The 16,833-nt window shown below is 36.6% G+C and overlaps 1 protein-coding gene across 2 annotated transcripts in view; it reads right to left on the bottom strand.

Annotated features, from left to right (window-relative positions):
• The window catches only part of LOC141362454 (N-acetyl-beta-glucosaminyl-glycoprotein 4-beta-N-acetylgalactosaminyltransferase 1-like), a 177,925-nt gene extending 171,334 nt beyond the window's left edge, over positions 1 to 6,591 (bottom strand). Inside the window, exon 1 of one of the 2 annotated variants that reach the window (XM_073864546.1) lies at positions 6,027 to 6,591. In XM_073864546.1, coding sequence (XP_073720647.1) covers positions 6,027 to 6,171 — 145 coding nt within the window. In that variant the 5' untranslated portion in view covers positions 6,172 to 6,591. The remainder of the gene's footprint in view (positions 1 to 6,026) is intronic. The other variant, XM_073864545.1, reaches the window with a different exon arrangement.
• Between the last annotated feature and the right edge of the window lie 10,242 nt (positions 6,592 to 16,833).

Below are 16,833 nucleotides of genomic sequence, written 5' to 3'. Positions count from 1 at the left end.
CAGAGAAATCTTGAGCTACTAAAATGTACAGTGTGTGGAAAATAATGTGTTTTTGAACCATAAACCATGCAAACATGTTGTATTATATCAAATACACAAAATAACGTTGTTTTTTAGCAATGAAATAGGTGCCCATTTTTTACATGGGTAGTACAGTATACAGTACTTAGTAAATAGCAATATACATTAGTACATGAAGTAATTATCTTCTTGATTTTATTCCATTAACAATGCTTTAGTCCAGCCACAATATGGGTGGGAAATGGCTGCTTTAATAAACACACACACACAGACCCGCACAAGCACACACACACACTCGTATCATATGACCTTTCCCATCAGCGCTTTCTGTGCCTGTAGCCAACCTGCCATTCTTTCTGACTACTCAGATCTTGTGTATTTTTCTCACAACCTTTGAATCTGTATTCAAAGGGCCGCTGGTTGCCCACTGTCGCCAAATTGGGATCAGTTTCCTTGAACTACTAAGCATAGCAGCCTAAAGGGAAAAACTGATCTTAGAGAAGTCAGGCTTACTGCAGCATACATTGTGTATGGTGTAGTATAATCAATGCATTTAGAAGTATAGTTCTGTTTTTACGCATATGTGGGTCCGAGTACAGTGACGCACATTTCATCATCAAAATAGTATGTGCGCATTGTACACGCACCGCCAGACTTTTGTGCTTTTTACATATAGACGGTTTCAGCAGTAACAACATAAACAAGCAGCTTTCGTGGAAAAGACGCAACTTCCGGTAAACTCTGCTAAGAATAAATAACAACAAAGTACTTTAGTTTATTTATATAAAAAGCAAAATAAACAACACGTGGATTAACTAGGAAAAAAAAAATTTCTTATATTCGAAGAGGTATTTGTTCAAGAGTTCAGTTTAGCAACTAGTCAGACCATTAAACAAACAGAAACCGGAAGTAAAGTTACGACCAGACTCGCAATAGCATCACCGCATGTGCGCCCGTTGAAACCATCTATAGCATGCGTGTACAGTAGAATGTATGTAGCCCAGAAGATGCATTGCATTTTGTCGCAATGCGCATACGTCAAACATTTGTGTACACATTCGAGTCAAATAAACTATACTTTGAAAGGCTATACGTATGACCGTGCACGTATATGTTTGTGCATATACTCTGGGCTTAAAGTGGAGAGGTTTTAAAAGATGAAAATCACAAGATAAGCTAAGTTTTTATATCACATTATCACAATAAATCCTTCAATGCTTAATATTTTGGGAAGTTTAAACAATTCTTCTTATTCAATATGCTGAGATTACTACAAATAAGCCATTTATACGCTTAGGTCGGGATGTTTGTTAAAGGATCCTAACAAGCTGGAAACAGCAACATTTGCTCAACCAATGGCATGCGTTTAGGGCGTGACTTTCTGAAGACAGAGGGAGGAGTTGAAAGGTGACTGACAACAACCACACCAGCAATTTGATTTTTAAGGGTTTACGGCGTTACAAGAATGGCCCGCTTTCAACTTCCTCACATTCCTCCACACTTGGTTGCTTAACAAGATCCTTGTACACAGGCGGTGTGCGGCAACATCTCGAACCACCCCTGTGGAGCTTGTAATTGGGAATAAGGTGACCATTGTAAGCCCTGGGGTGAAAATAAACCTCCCCATTTGGGCAAACATGCATTTCCGAAGCCAACATTCCTGATTAAAATGTCAGTGATGTCAATTTGTGAGCTCCTCTGGCTTTTTAATTTTGCTTCAGTCATCTTGGCGTGGTAAAGCCTTGTTTTCCCCAGCCATATAACCTAATATAGGGTTTGCTCAGCCTTTTCTCACTTGAGTGATTTTAGCAATGGAAGAGAGCAGAGAGCGCTTCCTTTTTTTTGAAAGAGAGGAGTGATTTGGTGGCCCGCTGAAAGGCTAGGGCAGTCATACTGAGACTGAGAGGTTCCCGGGATGTGATTGAGGTCAGTTTGGGGCAGTCAAGGGGAGAAGCTGAAGCTCACATCGCATTTTGTAGGTGTTAATGAGAAAGAGGGTCTTCTATAGTGGTACAGACAAAAGATATTGTTGGTCGAGCTTTAAGCTTACAACCCAATCCCTTCTGATTTGACAATGTACAATTTACAGTATGTTTGTACATAGATGTAATGGTTTGTATATGCACACATGTGCCGGTGCAAAGCAAAGCCACGTCACTGGGGTGTTGCTCTCCAGTTGCCAAATTGTTCTCAGTAGCTTTAAGTGTGAATGGTTGCTAAGATATTGGTATGGTATTCTGGGTGGTCCCTTATTGGCCCACGTCTCCTTGATAATTTACTCTCTAAATATAGCCTGTATCCCTGCTTCAAAGGTACAGGGATTTTTTTCAGCTGTATTATCATCTGCTAGCAGAAAAGCATCAATTTGAGCATCGAGTAATAGCACAGCACTCCTCAACAAGTCGCATAATTTGAGATGTGATTTATGTCCTGAGTACAAACTGTGCAGTGGAGATACATCCAGAGCTTTATAAAAACCCTAACCTTGAGCAAAAGTCTACATCTAACACTAGTTTAATTAAAAATTAACCTTAAGGGCTCATTATAGTTGTGCGTACGTCCTACGGCCTAGCCGCGACGACGTAGGCTACGCATCGGTTTTCATATATACTTCTGCGTTGTCGTTAGTGCTGAACGATACATCGAATTTTCATCGTCATCGTGATATGAGATCACGTGATGAACACATCGCAACAGACAGCTTTGACGCGATGAATGAAGGGAAAACAATAAGCGCATGTAATAAACCTTTGACCTATCACGTTTAGTCCTGAAGACATGGTTTGCGCGTTCATGCTATTAGGCCAATCAGGGGAACCCCCAAGTCAGCTACGCTCAGATTGTGAGGTCTCAGTTGCGACGCTGTGCCTGGTAGCAAAAACGATGGCGGAGGAAGGAGAGAAGAGTGAGGAAAATGTGTTGTCAGACGAAGACCTTGTGGTGAAAAGGAACATCACTTAAGCTATATCATGGAATTATTTTGGATTTAGGAGAGATGACGATTCACGTATTGTGTCTATTGCGCGTTCAAGTTCATTATTTCAAATGTAGGCGTGCAGTATGTGCGCTATGGAGAGCGCCGCGGTTGCGACTCGCGCTCGTTTTTTCCAGGCTTTTCAAAAACATTTTAACTTTTCAGAATGACACAAGCGCAGCGTGCAGGTCATGTGACAATGACCTACGTGTCTAGCGTTTTCCACGCGTTTTAGGCGCGACATGTGAATGGCCCCTAAAACATTAAAAAATATAAAATATTTATCGCAACTCACATTGTCATCGCAACATTAAACAATGCCACCGCACATCGCAACTTTTCCTCACACCGTGCAGCCCTAGTTGTTGTCCACATCGACGTGCAAACACACATGTTGGTTGGCAGTATCCACGCATGTAACCAATGTAGCAGTGTGACCGTCAATGAAGAAGCAGCTTTGCAAGTTTAATTCACAAACAAAAAAGAAATAGCAGCTTGTTGTGTATGTTTTGAGAAGACCATAAGTGATAGAAGTACATAAGCGACTTATGTTGCAGTTTGAGTTAAATCACTCCTCAACTTGGCCCATCTTTGTTCTCACCGTCGCAAACGGAAATACCCATGATGCAGGTTTTTTACCTGATGGGAGGGGTTCTAGTGGACCAATCACAGCGCTTGCGGTCCGCGTAGAACTGACGCGCTGTTAAAAAATTGGTGAGGTGCACGTCAGGCTACGCAGAGACTACGGATCACCTACGGCGTAGACCTTACGCTTGACTATAAATTGGACTTTACTACTCGTAATTCACTGCCAGGGTGGAAGAGCTGTATTTATTACAATTCACAGACCTAACAAGTCTAAAACAATCTCATGGCAATTCGTAACTATTTTACGAGGTAGCGAATCTGTATGAATTTGTACAATCTCATTTGTACGTTTCCCGGGATGTAATATTCGTCATTTCAACTTCTTAGTTTACTTAATACCTGATATAGTTCGGATAAACTTGGTTTTTGCCAAAATAACTTGCAAAATGTATGTTATTCCATCATGTAGGCAGCAGTGATTACAGGGTGTTTGGTTTCTTTTTCTTTCTTTTTTTTTTTGAGCTGGTTAGACATCAATTCAGGCTAGTCTTCCTTTAAAGCCTTTAAAGCGAAATAGCAGCGCACACTTCATTCCAGGTGAATATGTCGGGCCTTTCAACTGGAGATAATACTGTCACATGGTCTATCTATTAACTCTTTCCTCGCCAGCATTTTTATGAATTTCACAAAAGTTTAATGCCTTCCATTAAATGTTCTTTAAATATAGCTATAAACATACAATATATCAAATGAAAGAACCGACCATCTGCTTTTAAACAAAAAAGTTTCATCCTACCTTTATTTTTCTCTTTTATCACCTCTCAAATATGGGTAGGTTTCTTTAAAAAACTAAATTTTGAGCAAAAAGCTGAGATAATTGCATTTTTGTGAAGGACTTTTAATAGAGATCAGATTTTAAGCGATGATCAAAACATACACAGAGTTATTACTGTTAGCCCTATAAGGTGATGCTTCCCGGTTTTACAAATTGTGTAAGAGCGCTACCCGGTGGATAATACGAAAATAGCTGGAAAAACTCGTCATTGGCAGGGAAGCGTTTTCTGGTGGGGAAAGAGTTAAGTGAGCGTGTACCGGTCGGCCATTTTGGTTCCGTCCATTGAAGTAACTATTTCAAATAGCATTCGCGCTCCTGTGCACTGTGTGACTTTACATAGTCGCATTAAATTCGATTTTGTATAAAAAACAAACTAACAAAACCTAGCAAGTTACCGTTAGTGAAGTCTTTCCTTCAGCTAAACTCCACACACAAAAACAAACAAATGTAATGTTGTTTACTAACTGAAAAAGGGTCTATATTGCAATTAGTGTTGGTCCAATAAATCGGACAATGATGCTCGCTATGCTTCTCAATGAATTACGTGAAATGCCGCAACATCCAAATGCCAAATGAGAGAGCGTTCTCTTGTAGAAACTCAATATGAGCCGCAAAGGAAGAACCATTAACACACGCATCTCCGGCTTAAGCATGTATTTATTGCTGTTCTTCAAACCCTTTCAGTATTTTCATAATAATAAAGAATATTTATAATGATTATGTTTGACAAACGTTGCTTTTTCAAAAGCATGTTAGTGACAAATGCAACAAATGCTTTTTCAAATGCATCAGTGATTTCAGATTAATAAGGACTTCCTACTGATCAAAAGCCATAATACATGAAAAATAGTTATCGGACAGGTATTATTAGTGTATCGGCATGTATCGTCCCATCCCTATCAACAATGCAAATATTCATTATAACAAATTGTAAACATTCAGTTGGTATTATGAAAGATTTTAGTGACTGCATGTGTTTTGCAGGGATGAAAGACATTCTCACAAGCACATGGCATTGTGGTAACACACATTCTGGTAATTCACACTTCGTCATAGAGCTGAAAATCTAGTTAGTTTGAAGTCTCATCATCACTGCAGGCTATAAGCTACAATGCTGCTTATCTCAACATATCTGTTTACATGATAAAGAGTGAAGCAAAGCAGCATAGGGCATAACTAAAGCACTCTCGAACAAAACTTAATTGTAAGCTTAATTAATTTAAAAGACAAAAGTACTTGAAACCCATGCAGTTTACATCACCATACAGTGCAGGATGAAAACAGATAATGGTAGAATAACAGATTAATGAACTATAGTTATTTATACGAATAATATGGAGATATGCTATTTCCTTGTAATACAAAATGTATAAAATAATATATTAAATATATTAATATATTAATAATATTTAAAAAATGATATTATTAAATACACTGGACACTGAAGCTGACACGATGGCAAGATTCATCTCTTCATGTCTCTATATCAACGTCATAAACATTAAAATATTAACTAAATAGCCATCATACAGTAGCGCAAACGTATGTCAGCAGTAAAGCTAGTCACATTATTATGCGTATGTACAGTTAAAGCATCTAAAAACTTACCTTTCCCATAGTTAAAGTGGAGTTTAATGGATTTGCCCTGGTTGATATGCAGGTACGTAAACCACACGGCAAAAGTGAGCAGCACCAGCAGCAGCAGAAGTTTGAACTGCTTCCGTATTTTCTTCACCGGGAATCGCAGCATCATCAGCAGCGGCGGCGGCGCAACGGGAATCTCGGCTGCTGCTCGGTTTCGCGCGCTTTAAAGACAACACTCCTTATGTCACAATGTCATATTTTGGTCTCCGTGATTGCATCAACAGCAGGTTGAGAGAATGCGTCGGGCGCATTTCAAAACATCGGATTTTACGGAGAAGCAGTAGATAAGGCTGCTCGTCAGTTTGGCGCGTTTAAATGTAAGGCTTATGATGTCACACTGTCATATTTCTCACAGCAGCTGCGGTGGTATCAACGCGAGCTTCTCCATTGCGAGCATCAAAGCCTCAAGTAGAAGACTCCCGGCGTCTCAATGTCATATTTGCGTAAAACTGCCAACTGCTCCCTCAGTTTGGCGCGCTTTAAAGTCTTGATGTCACAGTGTCATTTCTCCTCGTGCTCAACAGGTTTCGTGAATGACTGCTTTATAGCATTAGTTAAAGGTTTTGCGTACACAAATGACAGCCCATGTCACTCTGCGTCTCTGCTCCCAAAAAAACCTCATTAAAATCCCATTTAAAGTTTCGCTGCTTAAAAATAGATAAGATGGAGATAAAAACGATTTTATCGTAAGGGTAAAGGCAAAGAAAATAGCAGTCGCTTTGTTAATCTCATGAAAGCCGATCTGACAGCAGTCCAGCCACTACACTGAGGATCATCCTCTGGATTTAAAGCTTTCGCTCAAGGGACCTGTCAAATCTTTAACTTTTAACACTGCTCTTTTTATAAAAACAAACCTTAAAACATTATGATCTAGCTTTTTTTAAGTTTCTCTCTTACTGGCAAAAGTTAAAAACACAGTTTGTCAGCCATGACAATAAAACCGCTATAATAACTTAATAGCTGTTAAACACCTCAAATATTTAAACCATGCATGCATTACGCGCTACTTTCTGATGGGAACCGGAGGAAAATCTTTCACAACTTGTGGAAATCCTAAATAAACACAATGCAAATGATACTTGAGAGCAACTTAAGTTCAAATCGATAAGTGATTAAATATGCACGTTTAGTGCCTGCATTGATTTTGTATGCAACAGTAAATCTGAACATTGCACGAGTGGTATCTTATCGCCACTACACCCAAATAAACGCAAGCTATTGTTTCCCACAGTATATGAAACAACCAAAGTGAACAATCGCATCTCTCATGCGATATGTAGGTGAACACCGCGTGTGATGTCTCCGCGCACCTGCTAGTCCACGAGTAACTTATGCGCTTTTCCTAAATAAATAAAATCTAACGCGTATGCATCATGACACGTCTCGTGTTAACGTTAAAGCCATAAGCATTCAACAATAACAATGGTCTACCGACGTCCGTAAGCTCCCTCACCGTTAGCAGCATCTGACATTTTGATGTCAGTAGTGCGCTCCGCAACACAAACGCTTTGTTTCGTCGATGTGATCTTACGCATCAGTCTCTTCGATCCGTGCGGATGTTGTCACGTCTTTAGTGTAATTAACTATTTGGCAATGAGTCTCATAAATCCGACAGGCTCTGATTCCAGCCCCGCGATGCAATCGACTCCCAATCCCCGCGTTAAACTAAGCATCCATGAAGCTGCCGGGGAGCGACATTGCCAACCTTACTATTGTACAGGCGGAGCTCATAAATATTAAGAATTCCTGCCCAGTGCCCAGTGATTCGGGTGATTAATATTCATAAGCGTTAGAAAACCTACAAGGACGACTGGATGAACGTTCCCGTTACGTAATTCATATTCATGAGTTCGACCTTGGCCGTAGTACGAATCGTACGCTCGCTGCCGAGCAACCGAACTTGGGTGGAGCCGTTACGGGCAGCGAGGGTGTCCTATTATCGGCGGAGTTCCAGCGCAAATGATCCTTATTGGACGGAGGCCGGTGACGACACGCATAAATTAACGTTTAGTCGTCTGCTGCGATGATCTCACCTTGTTTATTTGAGGCTTTAAAAACGTCTGTGAAAAATCTCAAGCACGATTTGTTTAATGTAATTATGGATAGATTAAAATAAAAAATGGACATAAAAGCTTCTATTGGATATGTAGGTTATTTGTATAAAAAGTATAATAATGTATAAATGATAATAAATATTAATAAACATTAATATTAGTAAATATTAATAGCAATAAATATTAAAGGTAACACATATCAAGATTAATATAAATATAAATATACATATAAATATAAATATAAATATAAATATAAATATAAATATAAATAATAGGCCTTTATTATACAAAATATACCTTTATTAATATTTAATTATGTTTTCTTATTTACTATTATCTTTTTAATAATAATAATTTATATTCTGTAATAATATTATATATTATATTCAATAATTTATTCAGTTAGTGTTAACATTTAATTATTTCCTATAATATTATGGAATTTATTGACCTATTTTTTCACATGTTTCTAGAGAATGGTTTACCAAAACTAAGTAACTTTTTCATATAGGTTGATAGAAGTACTGGGGACCCAATTATAGCAATTAAACATGAAGTCAGATTTTCATGATATGTCCCCTTTAAGGAACAAGTAAAAAAAATATGAATTTCATTGCATTATATAAAATATATAACCAAGTGGCATTTGTAAGCAAATCAAGCTGTGGCTTTTCTTTGCTTTTCTTGGCCATTTGAAATGAGGAATATTGAAAATTGGTTGGTATATTAGGCTTTTATTATACAAAATATACCTATATTAATGTTTAATTATGTTTTCTTATTTACTATTATCTTTTTAATAAATACTTTATTCAGTTAGTTTTAAAATGTAATTATTTGCTGTAATATTGTGCAATACATTGCAGTTACACAGTCCATTTATAGTTACTTTATAGTTTTCCATTTCCATCAAACAAATCAGCAGATTTGGTTTAGTTTTATCTCCCTCATATTAAAGGAAAGACAAGTTAGCCTTCAGATAGAGTACAAGACCTTATGACGTGGATAAATCAAATCCCATAGCATTTCTTCAAGGACAGCTATAGTCTAGGCAACCCTTTGATCATTTACAGCATAATCCTTGATTGATTCATAACCTGTGAATAATTGTGTCCTACCGTACAAATACAAATGAAGCTTCAAGCCCATCCAGAGCTAATACGGACAAATATTAATGATTTTGCCTGCAGCGGTGTATTTTATACGAGTAAAGCTTTTAATGTGAAACATCCACAGTCATTTTATATGCTTTCTAATGGAAATTCGTGCATTTTTGTACAATTTGCCTTTGCCCCCTGATGTGGTTTCATTATTGTTGTTTTCATTATTATTGTTGTTGATAATCGTACGTTTTTGCAAAATTTGTACGAATTCTCATGAAATCAGGCTGTCCTTTCTTACCTATGTTTTGTCCAGTGGCCTCGTCGGAGACCAAGGTCATTTCCAACTAGTCTGAACTTACAGGAATGTACGGCTCAGGTTGATTAAAGATTTAGCTGTCATCATAACCGTGATTATTGTGACACAATAGCCCACGGTTTACACTGTAGAGGCCGTGTGGTGACTCTTACTAGATATTATTCCTAATAAAAGATATGGATATCCTTAAATCCAATGGCCTTTTCCTCCCCACTGTCCTCTTTCCTCAACACTTACAATTGTGACATTACAATAAACTGGTTCTTCAAACTGAAATGTCAAGCAGATTACGAGGAAGGACTTTTCTTCACTGTTGATCTTACTCAAACACCTGTGCTATTTATGCAGTAACAGGTGTAGCTCAGTGGTCTTTTATTTCCAGAGTGAGTCATTTTCACTGCATATCCGACTTCCACTTCAGGGGATAAACGGAGCTTGTTTTTCGGAGATATAAATGGATCGATGATACAGATCATATTTTGGGCTTGTATTATAACAATTTCTGAAGCGTTGGATTTGATGTCCCTATGTAAAAGCGATACAGCAAAGCAATAAAAACCATTTTCCTTGCATGGTAGTCAGAGCTTATAAATCTTTCACTGGCAGCAGATGAAAGCACTGCGCACAGATTGTGCCCTCAAACCGCACATTGCCAGATATTGCAGTCAAGTGTGTGCCTGCGTTTATGTCGCAAAGCTCTGTAATGCATGCAGACCTTTGTTTTTTATTGGTTCTCAAACAAATACTTCCTAAAACATATTCGTAAATCAACCTGTAAAAAGTGAAAAGTTGCATCAACTTAAAAATTATTTAAATTGGTAACACCTAAAAAAATGAAGTTTGTTCAACTTATATAGTGAAAAATCCTTTAGAGTGAAAAAGTTAAGTTGAAAAAACAATTGAAGTAAGTTTTTAAGTTTTTAAGTTAAAGCAACACTAAAGAGTTTTTGCTCCCCCTACAGGTTGAAAGTGGAATTGTTCATTACCACTGTCGTAAATACTGCAGCAAAGCTGGCTCTGATTGGATTGTAGGTCTGCCGTAAAGCAAGTTTTTGTAGTTTTCACTCGAACTACAGGACCGCGACCCAACGGTTGGAAACTTCTTTAGTGCAAATATGAAAGTGCCGTTCACCCTGTTTCGAGTGGATGAACGACTGAAACTTTTTTGGAAACGTTATTTTAAGGTAAAAACTCTTTAGTGTTGCTTTAACTTTTCATTTTTTACATTGTAAATCATATCCCCCCAAACATTGTAAGCTTATTAGATATTTAAAGGGGACATTTCACAAGATTTTTTTAAGATGTCGAATAAATCTTTGGTGTCCGCAGAGAACGTATGTAAAGTTTTAGCTCAAAATATCATATAGATCATTTATTATAACATGTTAAAATTGCCACTTTAGGTGTGAGCAAAAATGTGCAGTTTTCTAGTGTGTCCTTTTAAATGCAAATGAGCTGATCTCTGCACTAAATGGCAGTGCTGTGGTTGGATAGTGCAGATTAAGGGACGGTATTATCCCCTTCTGACATCACAGGGGGAGCCAAATTTCAATGACCTATTTTTTCACATGCTTGCAGGAAATGGTTTAGCAAAATTAAATTACTGCGTTCTTTTTTACATTTTCTAGGTTGATAGAAACACTGGAAAACCCAATTATAGCACTTAAACATGGAAAAAGTCAGATTTTCATGATATGTCCCCTTTAAGGAACAATTAAAAAATTTATAAATTTCATTGCATTATAGACGGTCTCAGCAGTAACAACATAAACAAGCGGCTTTCGTGGTCATCATGTAACTTCCGGTAAACTTACTCCGCTAAGAATAAATAACAACAAAGTTCTTTTAAAGTAGTTTATTTATATAACAAGCAAAATAAACAACACGTAGATTACATAGGAACCCAAAACATTTGTTATTTTCGACGAGGTATTTGTTTAAGAGTTCAGTTTCAGCAACTAGTCAGACCATCAAACAAACAGAAACCCGAAGTAAAGTTCGGACCACATGCTTATCGCGTCACCGCACGTGCACCCGATAAAAGCTCTATATAAAATACACTATAAAAAATTTGCTGTAATTATGAAGCTGGTTGCCAGTAACTTACTGTAGAAGATAAAGACTGAAAATGTTTCATGTTCATTTAACTTTGAACAAACTGTTGCCAGTAAATAACATAAATGTAAAATCTACAGTAAGTTACTGGCAGCTAGTTGCCAGTTATACCCAGTAATACTGTAATTTCTACAGAAATCTTTTACAGTGAATATCCAAGTGGCATTTGTAAACAAATCAAGCTATAGCTTTTCTCACTTTACTTTTCTTGGCCATTTGGAATGAGGAATACTGAGTATGGGTTGGTAATTTTTCTGTCAGGAGTGTAGACTTCAAAATAACACAGAGAAAGTTAATCTGACACAGGAGGGATGTTTTAATATCCATGCCCACCTTAATGCTCTTATAACCTTATTTGTCCATTAAAGCAGTCTGAAGAGGTTTGGGGAGCTCAGAGCTGAAGACATCATCATTGGATTTGGATGACTCAAGAAACGGATAAAGGGTGTCCTCATCAGCTAACCGCCTAAATATTAATGCTGGTGGAAAGTTTTGTGGAAGAAACAGGTGAGTTGTGAATAATGAAATTTATGTGTACTATGGAAAGAATTTAAGGGACAATAAGTAGGATTTACCCTCATCTACACTGAAAAAAATGATTCATTGAATTTAATCAATTTTTTTAAGGTAAGTGGTTGCAATCAATTTATTTAAGCTACATTTAAACAAAAGTTTTATATTTTACTTTGCTTTACTAATCTTTTTTGTTTAAATGTAGCTTAAATAAATTGATTGCAACCACTTACCTTAAAAAAATTGATTAAATTCAATGAATCATTTTTTTCAGTGTAGTGGTGAAATTATATTTTGCATTCAAACGAATAGTGCTCTCTAGCGCCTCGCTTTTCCAAATGCGTGTTGCAACTACAGTAGCCATTATGTAATCACCGATCTCCTTGTCCGTTTCAGTTGGTTCAGGTGCTCAGAATGAAAACACATTGTGGAAACGCGTTGGTAGGCTAGTGCTTTTTGTCCCTCATGCTATTATAGTTTATCAGTATGGCGGAACGACATGGAAGCCTTCTTGGACTTACCCGTTCAATGTAAGTAAAGAAAAGAAATTCCTCGAGCCAAAAAAACATTGTATGGGTTAAAATGATAATTTTTATGCCAAAAATCATTAGGATATTAAAGGAACAGTATGTAAGAAATTTATATCAATTAATCATAAAATGGCCCTAATATGTCACTAGACATTAAGAAATCATTTTCATTTCAAATACTTATATCACTGACAACAGTGGTCCGGCCAGAATATTGTCATTTAAAAAGTGGAGTTGCAGCCCTCAACTGATGTTTATGTTGTCATGTTGTGTATTGGCCACCAGTTGTCTGATTGCAGTACCAGTTTTAGCCACAAGTTTTGTGATTGCAGTACCAGTTTTGGCCACAATCCTACATACTGTTCCTTTAAGTAAAGATTATGTTCCATTAAGATATTTTTCCTACTGTAAATAGATCAAAAATTTATTTATCATTAGTAATATGTGTTGCTAAGGACTTAATTTGGACAAATTTAAAGATGATTTTCTCAATATATTGATTTTTTTGCAGCCTCAGATTTAAGATTTTCTGGATTTTAGGAGTTGTATCTTAACAAACCATACATCTCACATACAGTACTGTGCAAAAGTCTTACCGTGGTTTACACCAGCTGCGTTTGAGGCGTCAAAATCGCGTCTACCGCGCCTAGTTGGCCGCTTGAACAGTTTGAGTTTACTCGCTTCATTCGCACGTGAGAGCCGCACATGAAATTCTAGTCATCGAAACATTCAGACAGAAATTCCCGTCATGGGAGGGGCTTCTTCACTATTAGAGCAAGCTCCTGATTGGTTAAAGCGGCGCGATTTCCCGCCAAAGTTAACATTTTTCAACTCGCGCGTTTGCCGCGGCAACCCTCAATTCTCGCCATTCGCGTAAACTAGACGCGCGAATAAGGCGGAATCACATCTGCTGCGCTAAAATGTCTCATTCGCGCGTTAACGCGTCTTTACATTGACTTATCTTTGCAATCACTGGTGCTTGACGCCTCTACCACGGCTGGTGTGAACGCAGCATTAGGCCACCACCACCAGTGACAGCTTGGGAACTAATACCAAAAGTTTAACACCACATTGAAATGTTCAATCTTTTTGTACAAAATGTCAGATTTCCTTCTATTACTGATGCATACAAGATCATTGGATAATTTTCAAGTCATGCTGGGATAACACGGATCATCAGGTTTTGTAATGTTTGTAGCCTGTGCCAGCCAAAAAATGCATTTTTAAAATCTGTATGTCCGTGTATATAATTCAAACAATATTGTGATTTCAAATCATCGCCGTTTTAAAATAGCTATAGGTTGTTTATGAGACTTCGGCTGGCGAAATAACACAGTAGGATTTTAATTTGCATGTTAATCACTTCTGTTAATCCCTCTAATGACCTACTTAAATCATCAAGGACGTTTGCACGCAGTGCTCATTTTCTGCGAGGTTTGCCTGCATGTGTAAATGACTGACAATCCTCTCATCCTTCAGTCTTAAGACGAGGTAGAGTCGCTATAATCATCCCAGAAAGCCCCATTCATACACATAATACTCGTGTATTCCTGTCACATCTCAGGAGAGAAGGAGAGTGTTTGAATGCAATAAAGCAGGATTTAGTTGGATTCAAAGCATGGATGAGACTGTCAAACACAAATGTTTATTTGTCCAAACCTGCTGGATCTTTTCATTCAAAGTAATTGAGCAACAGAGGAGGTGGAGGTTAGATGTTACGTTGGCACGGTCTTATAGCTGTGAATGCAACACCTGCCGCATATTTTCATGCTTTTGGATTGAAAAGAGAGCGCATGTTTAAAATAATCAGACAATTTAGACAAAAAAGACAACACTGAGGGATGAATTAAAATGATTTGCTTAGTTGACAATATGGTACTATACTGTATGATGTCTATATATCGTGTTGCATTCACAACATAACATCTAACCTCCAAGTCTCATCCGTGCTTTAATTCCTGCTAAATCCTGCATTCGCTCTTCTTCCCTGAGATGTGACAGGAATACATGAGTGTCTATGAATGGGGCTTTCTATTTTCTGAGCTGATTATAGAAAGGATTGTCAGTCATTTACACATTCAGGTTGAAATTTAAATGACTACTGATGCGATTCAGTCTACTGGATCTAAAGTTCAGATGTCCTTTCCCTCTTGCAAAATTTTTGACTGTATTACTGATATAAATCAATGCAAAATTGCAAAAGAAAGACTCCTGCACAATAAGCACCATTAAACACTGATAACACATCGCTATAGCTTTCACCCAAATATGATGAGCTACTCAAAATTCCTATCGTGTTATATTCCTTCTGCTTTTCTGGTAAATATGAATGTTGCTCGGCTGGTTTTTGCATGCAAGATCGAACACGACAGATGTTCGGAGAGTGATAGGAATGATGGATTGTATAGAATAATGATAAACAACTGAAACGCAACTATGTGCACTGAAATAAAAAACGATTGGGAAAACACAAAAATAACTCAATAGTATACATTTATTATGCACTTTTTTATTATGCAGTGTGTTTTTGTGCAATATTTCATCACTTTGTTGTGCTGGGTTTGCACATCCTTACACTTGAACTTCTTACTCTAAATCTAAGACCTATTCCAAATGTATCATGTATATATATATATATATATATATATATATATATATATATATATATATATATATATATATATATATATATATATATATATATATATATATATATATAGTATTTGACCCTGGACCCCAAACACAGTCATAAGGGTAATTTTTTATTAAAATTTATACATACCCTGAAAAGATACAACTATTTAAAAATCTGGAATTTGATGGGCAATAAAAATCTAAATATTAAGAAAATCACCTTTAAAGTTGTCCAAATGAAGTCCTTAGCAACAAATATTTTTTATTTATTTACGGTAAAAAAAAAATTACAACATATCTTTATTACTTAATGTCCAAAGATTTTTGGCATTAAAAATCTATAATTTTATCCCATACAATGTATTGTTGTCTATTGCTACAAATACACCCATGCGACTTATGACTGGTTTTGTGGTCCAGGGTCACATATAAACACTTATGTGCAAAACAGCTTTGAAATTTCACGGGCCGAGTCTGTGCCCGAGTTTGAGGACATATGACATGATACATCCCATGTCAAAAGGACGTAGTATTAAATGTATTAAAAATATACTTAAAATACAAATAGTATGTTTGTAATACATTTGAATTTCCAACATACTTATTTGAAGTGTATTAAAAATATTTTAACATATTTTTTAGAAATAGATTGGTAATAAATGTATGCTTAATTACATTTTAAAGAAATATGCTAAACTTAAAGGTGCAGTGTGTAATTTTTAGAAGGATCTCTTGACCGAAATGCAAAATAATATATAAAACTATATTATCAGGGGTGTATAAAGACCTTTCATAATGAACCATTATGTGTTTATTACCTTAGAATGAGACGTTTTTATCTACATACACCGAGGGTCCCCTTACATGGAAGCCGCCATTTTGTGCCGCCATGTTTATACAGAAGCCCTTAATGGACAAACTTTTTTTACTAAGTTGTCTCCAACGATGACATGTTTGTCCGGTGGCGGCTACCGTAGCTTTTCTATACGTTTCAAAAGCGATAGGTTGAGCAGTGGACTTAGCCGTTGGTTGCAGTTTGCAACCTCACCACTAGATGCCACTAAAATTTACACACTGCACCTTTAAGCATACTTTTAATATATTAATATTAAGTGACGTATGCTGGTAATAAATTATATTTTTAAGTTGTTCCAATTTAACACAATTTCAATATATTAAATATAATGCAAATATATTAAAATTGACTTTAAATATATTTTGAAATGCATTTAATATATTTTAAGTTGTTTTAAATAATACATTTAATATGCATTTGGTATAGTATCATTTAAAAATATTAAGTATGTCCAAAAAATACTATTTAAATATATTTCTTTTTCACCTGGGATAACATGACAACTTTGTTATTTGAAGAGGACAAAACATCTTTAAAGGTGCAAGTGACACACAGTGATATGGATCAAAGAGAGTAGCAAGCATATACCTGAGGGGGGTTATGTCTATTTCGTTATCAATAAGATGCATGTATTAAAAATAAAAGACTTT

The sequence above is a fragment of the Misgurnus anguillicaudatus genome, unplaced genomic scaffold, assembly GCF_027580225.2.
Source record: "Misgurnus anguillicaudatus unplaced genomic scaffold, ASM2758022v2 HiC_scaffold_27, whole genome shotgun sequence".
NCBI classification, from domain to species: Eukaryota; Metazoa; Chordata; class Actinopteri; order Cypriniformes; family Cobitidae; genus Misgurnus; species Misgurnus anguillicaudatus.
The sequence above is the reverse complement of the archived record's forward strand: the minus strand, read 5'-3'. Positions and strand labels throughout refer to the sequence as shown.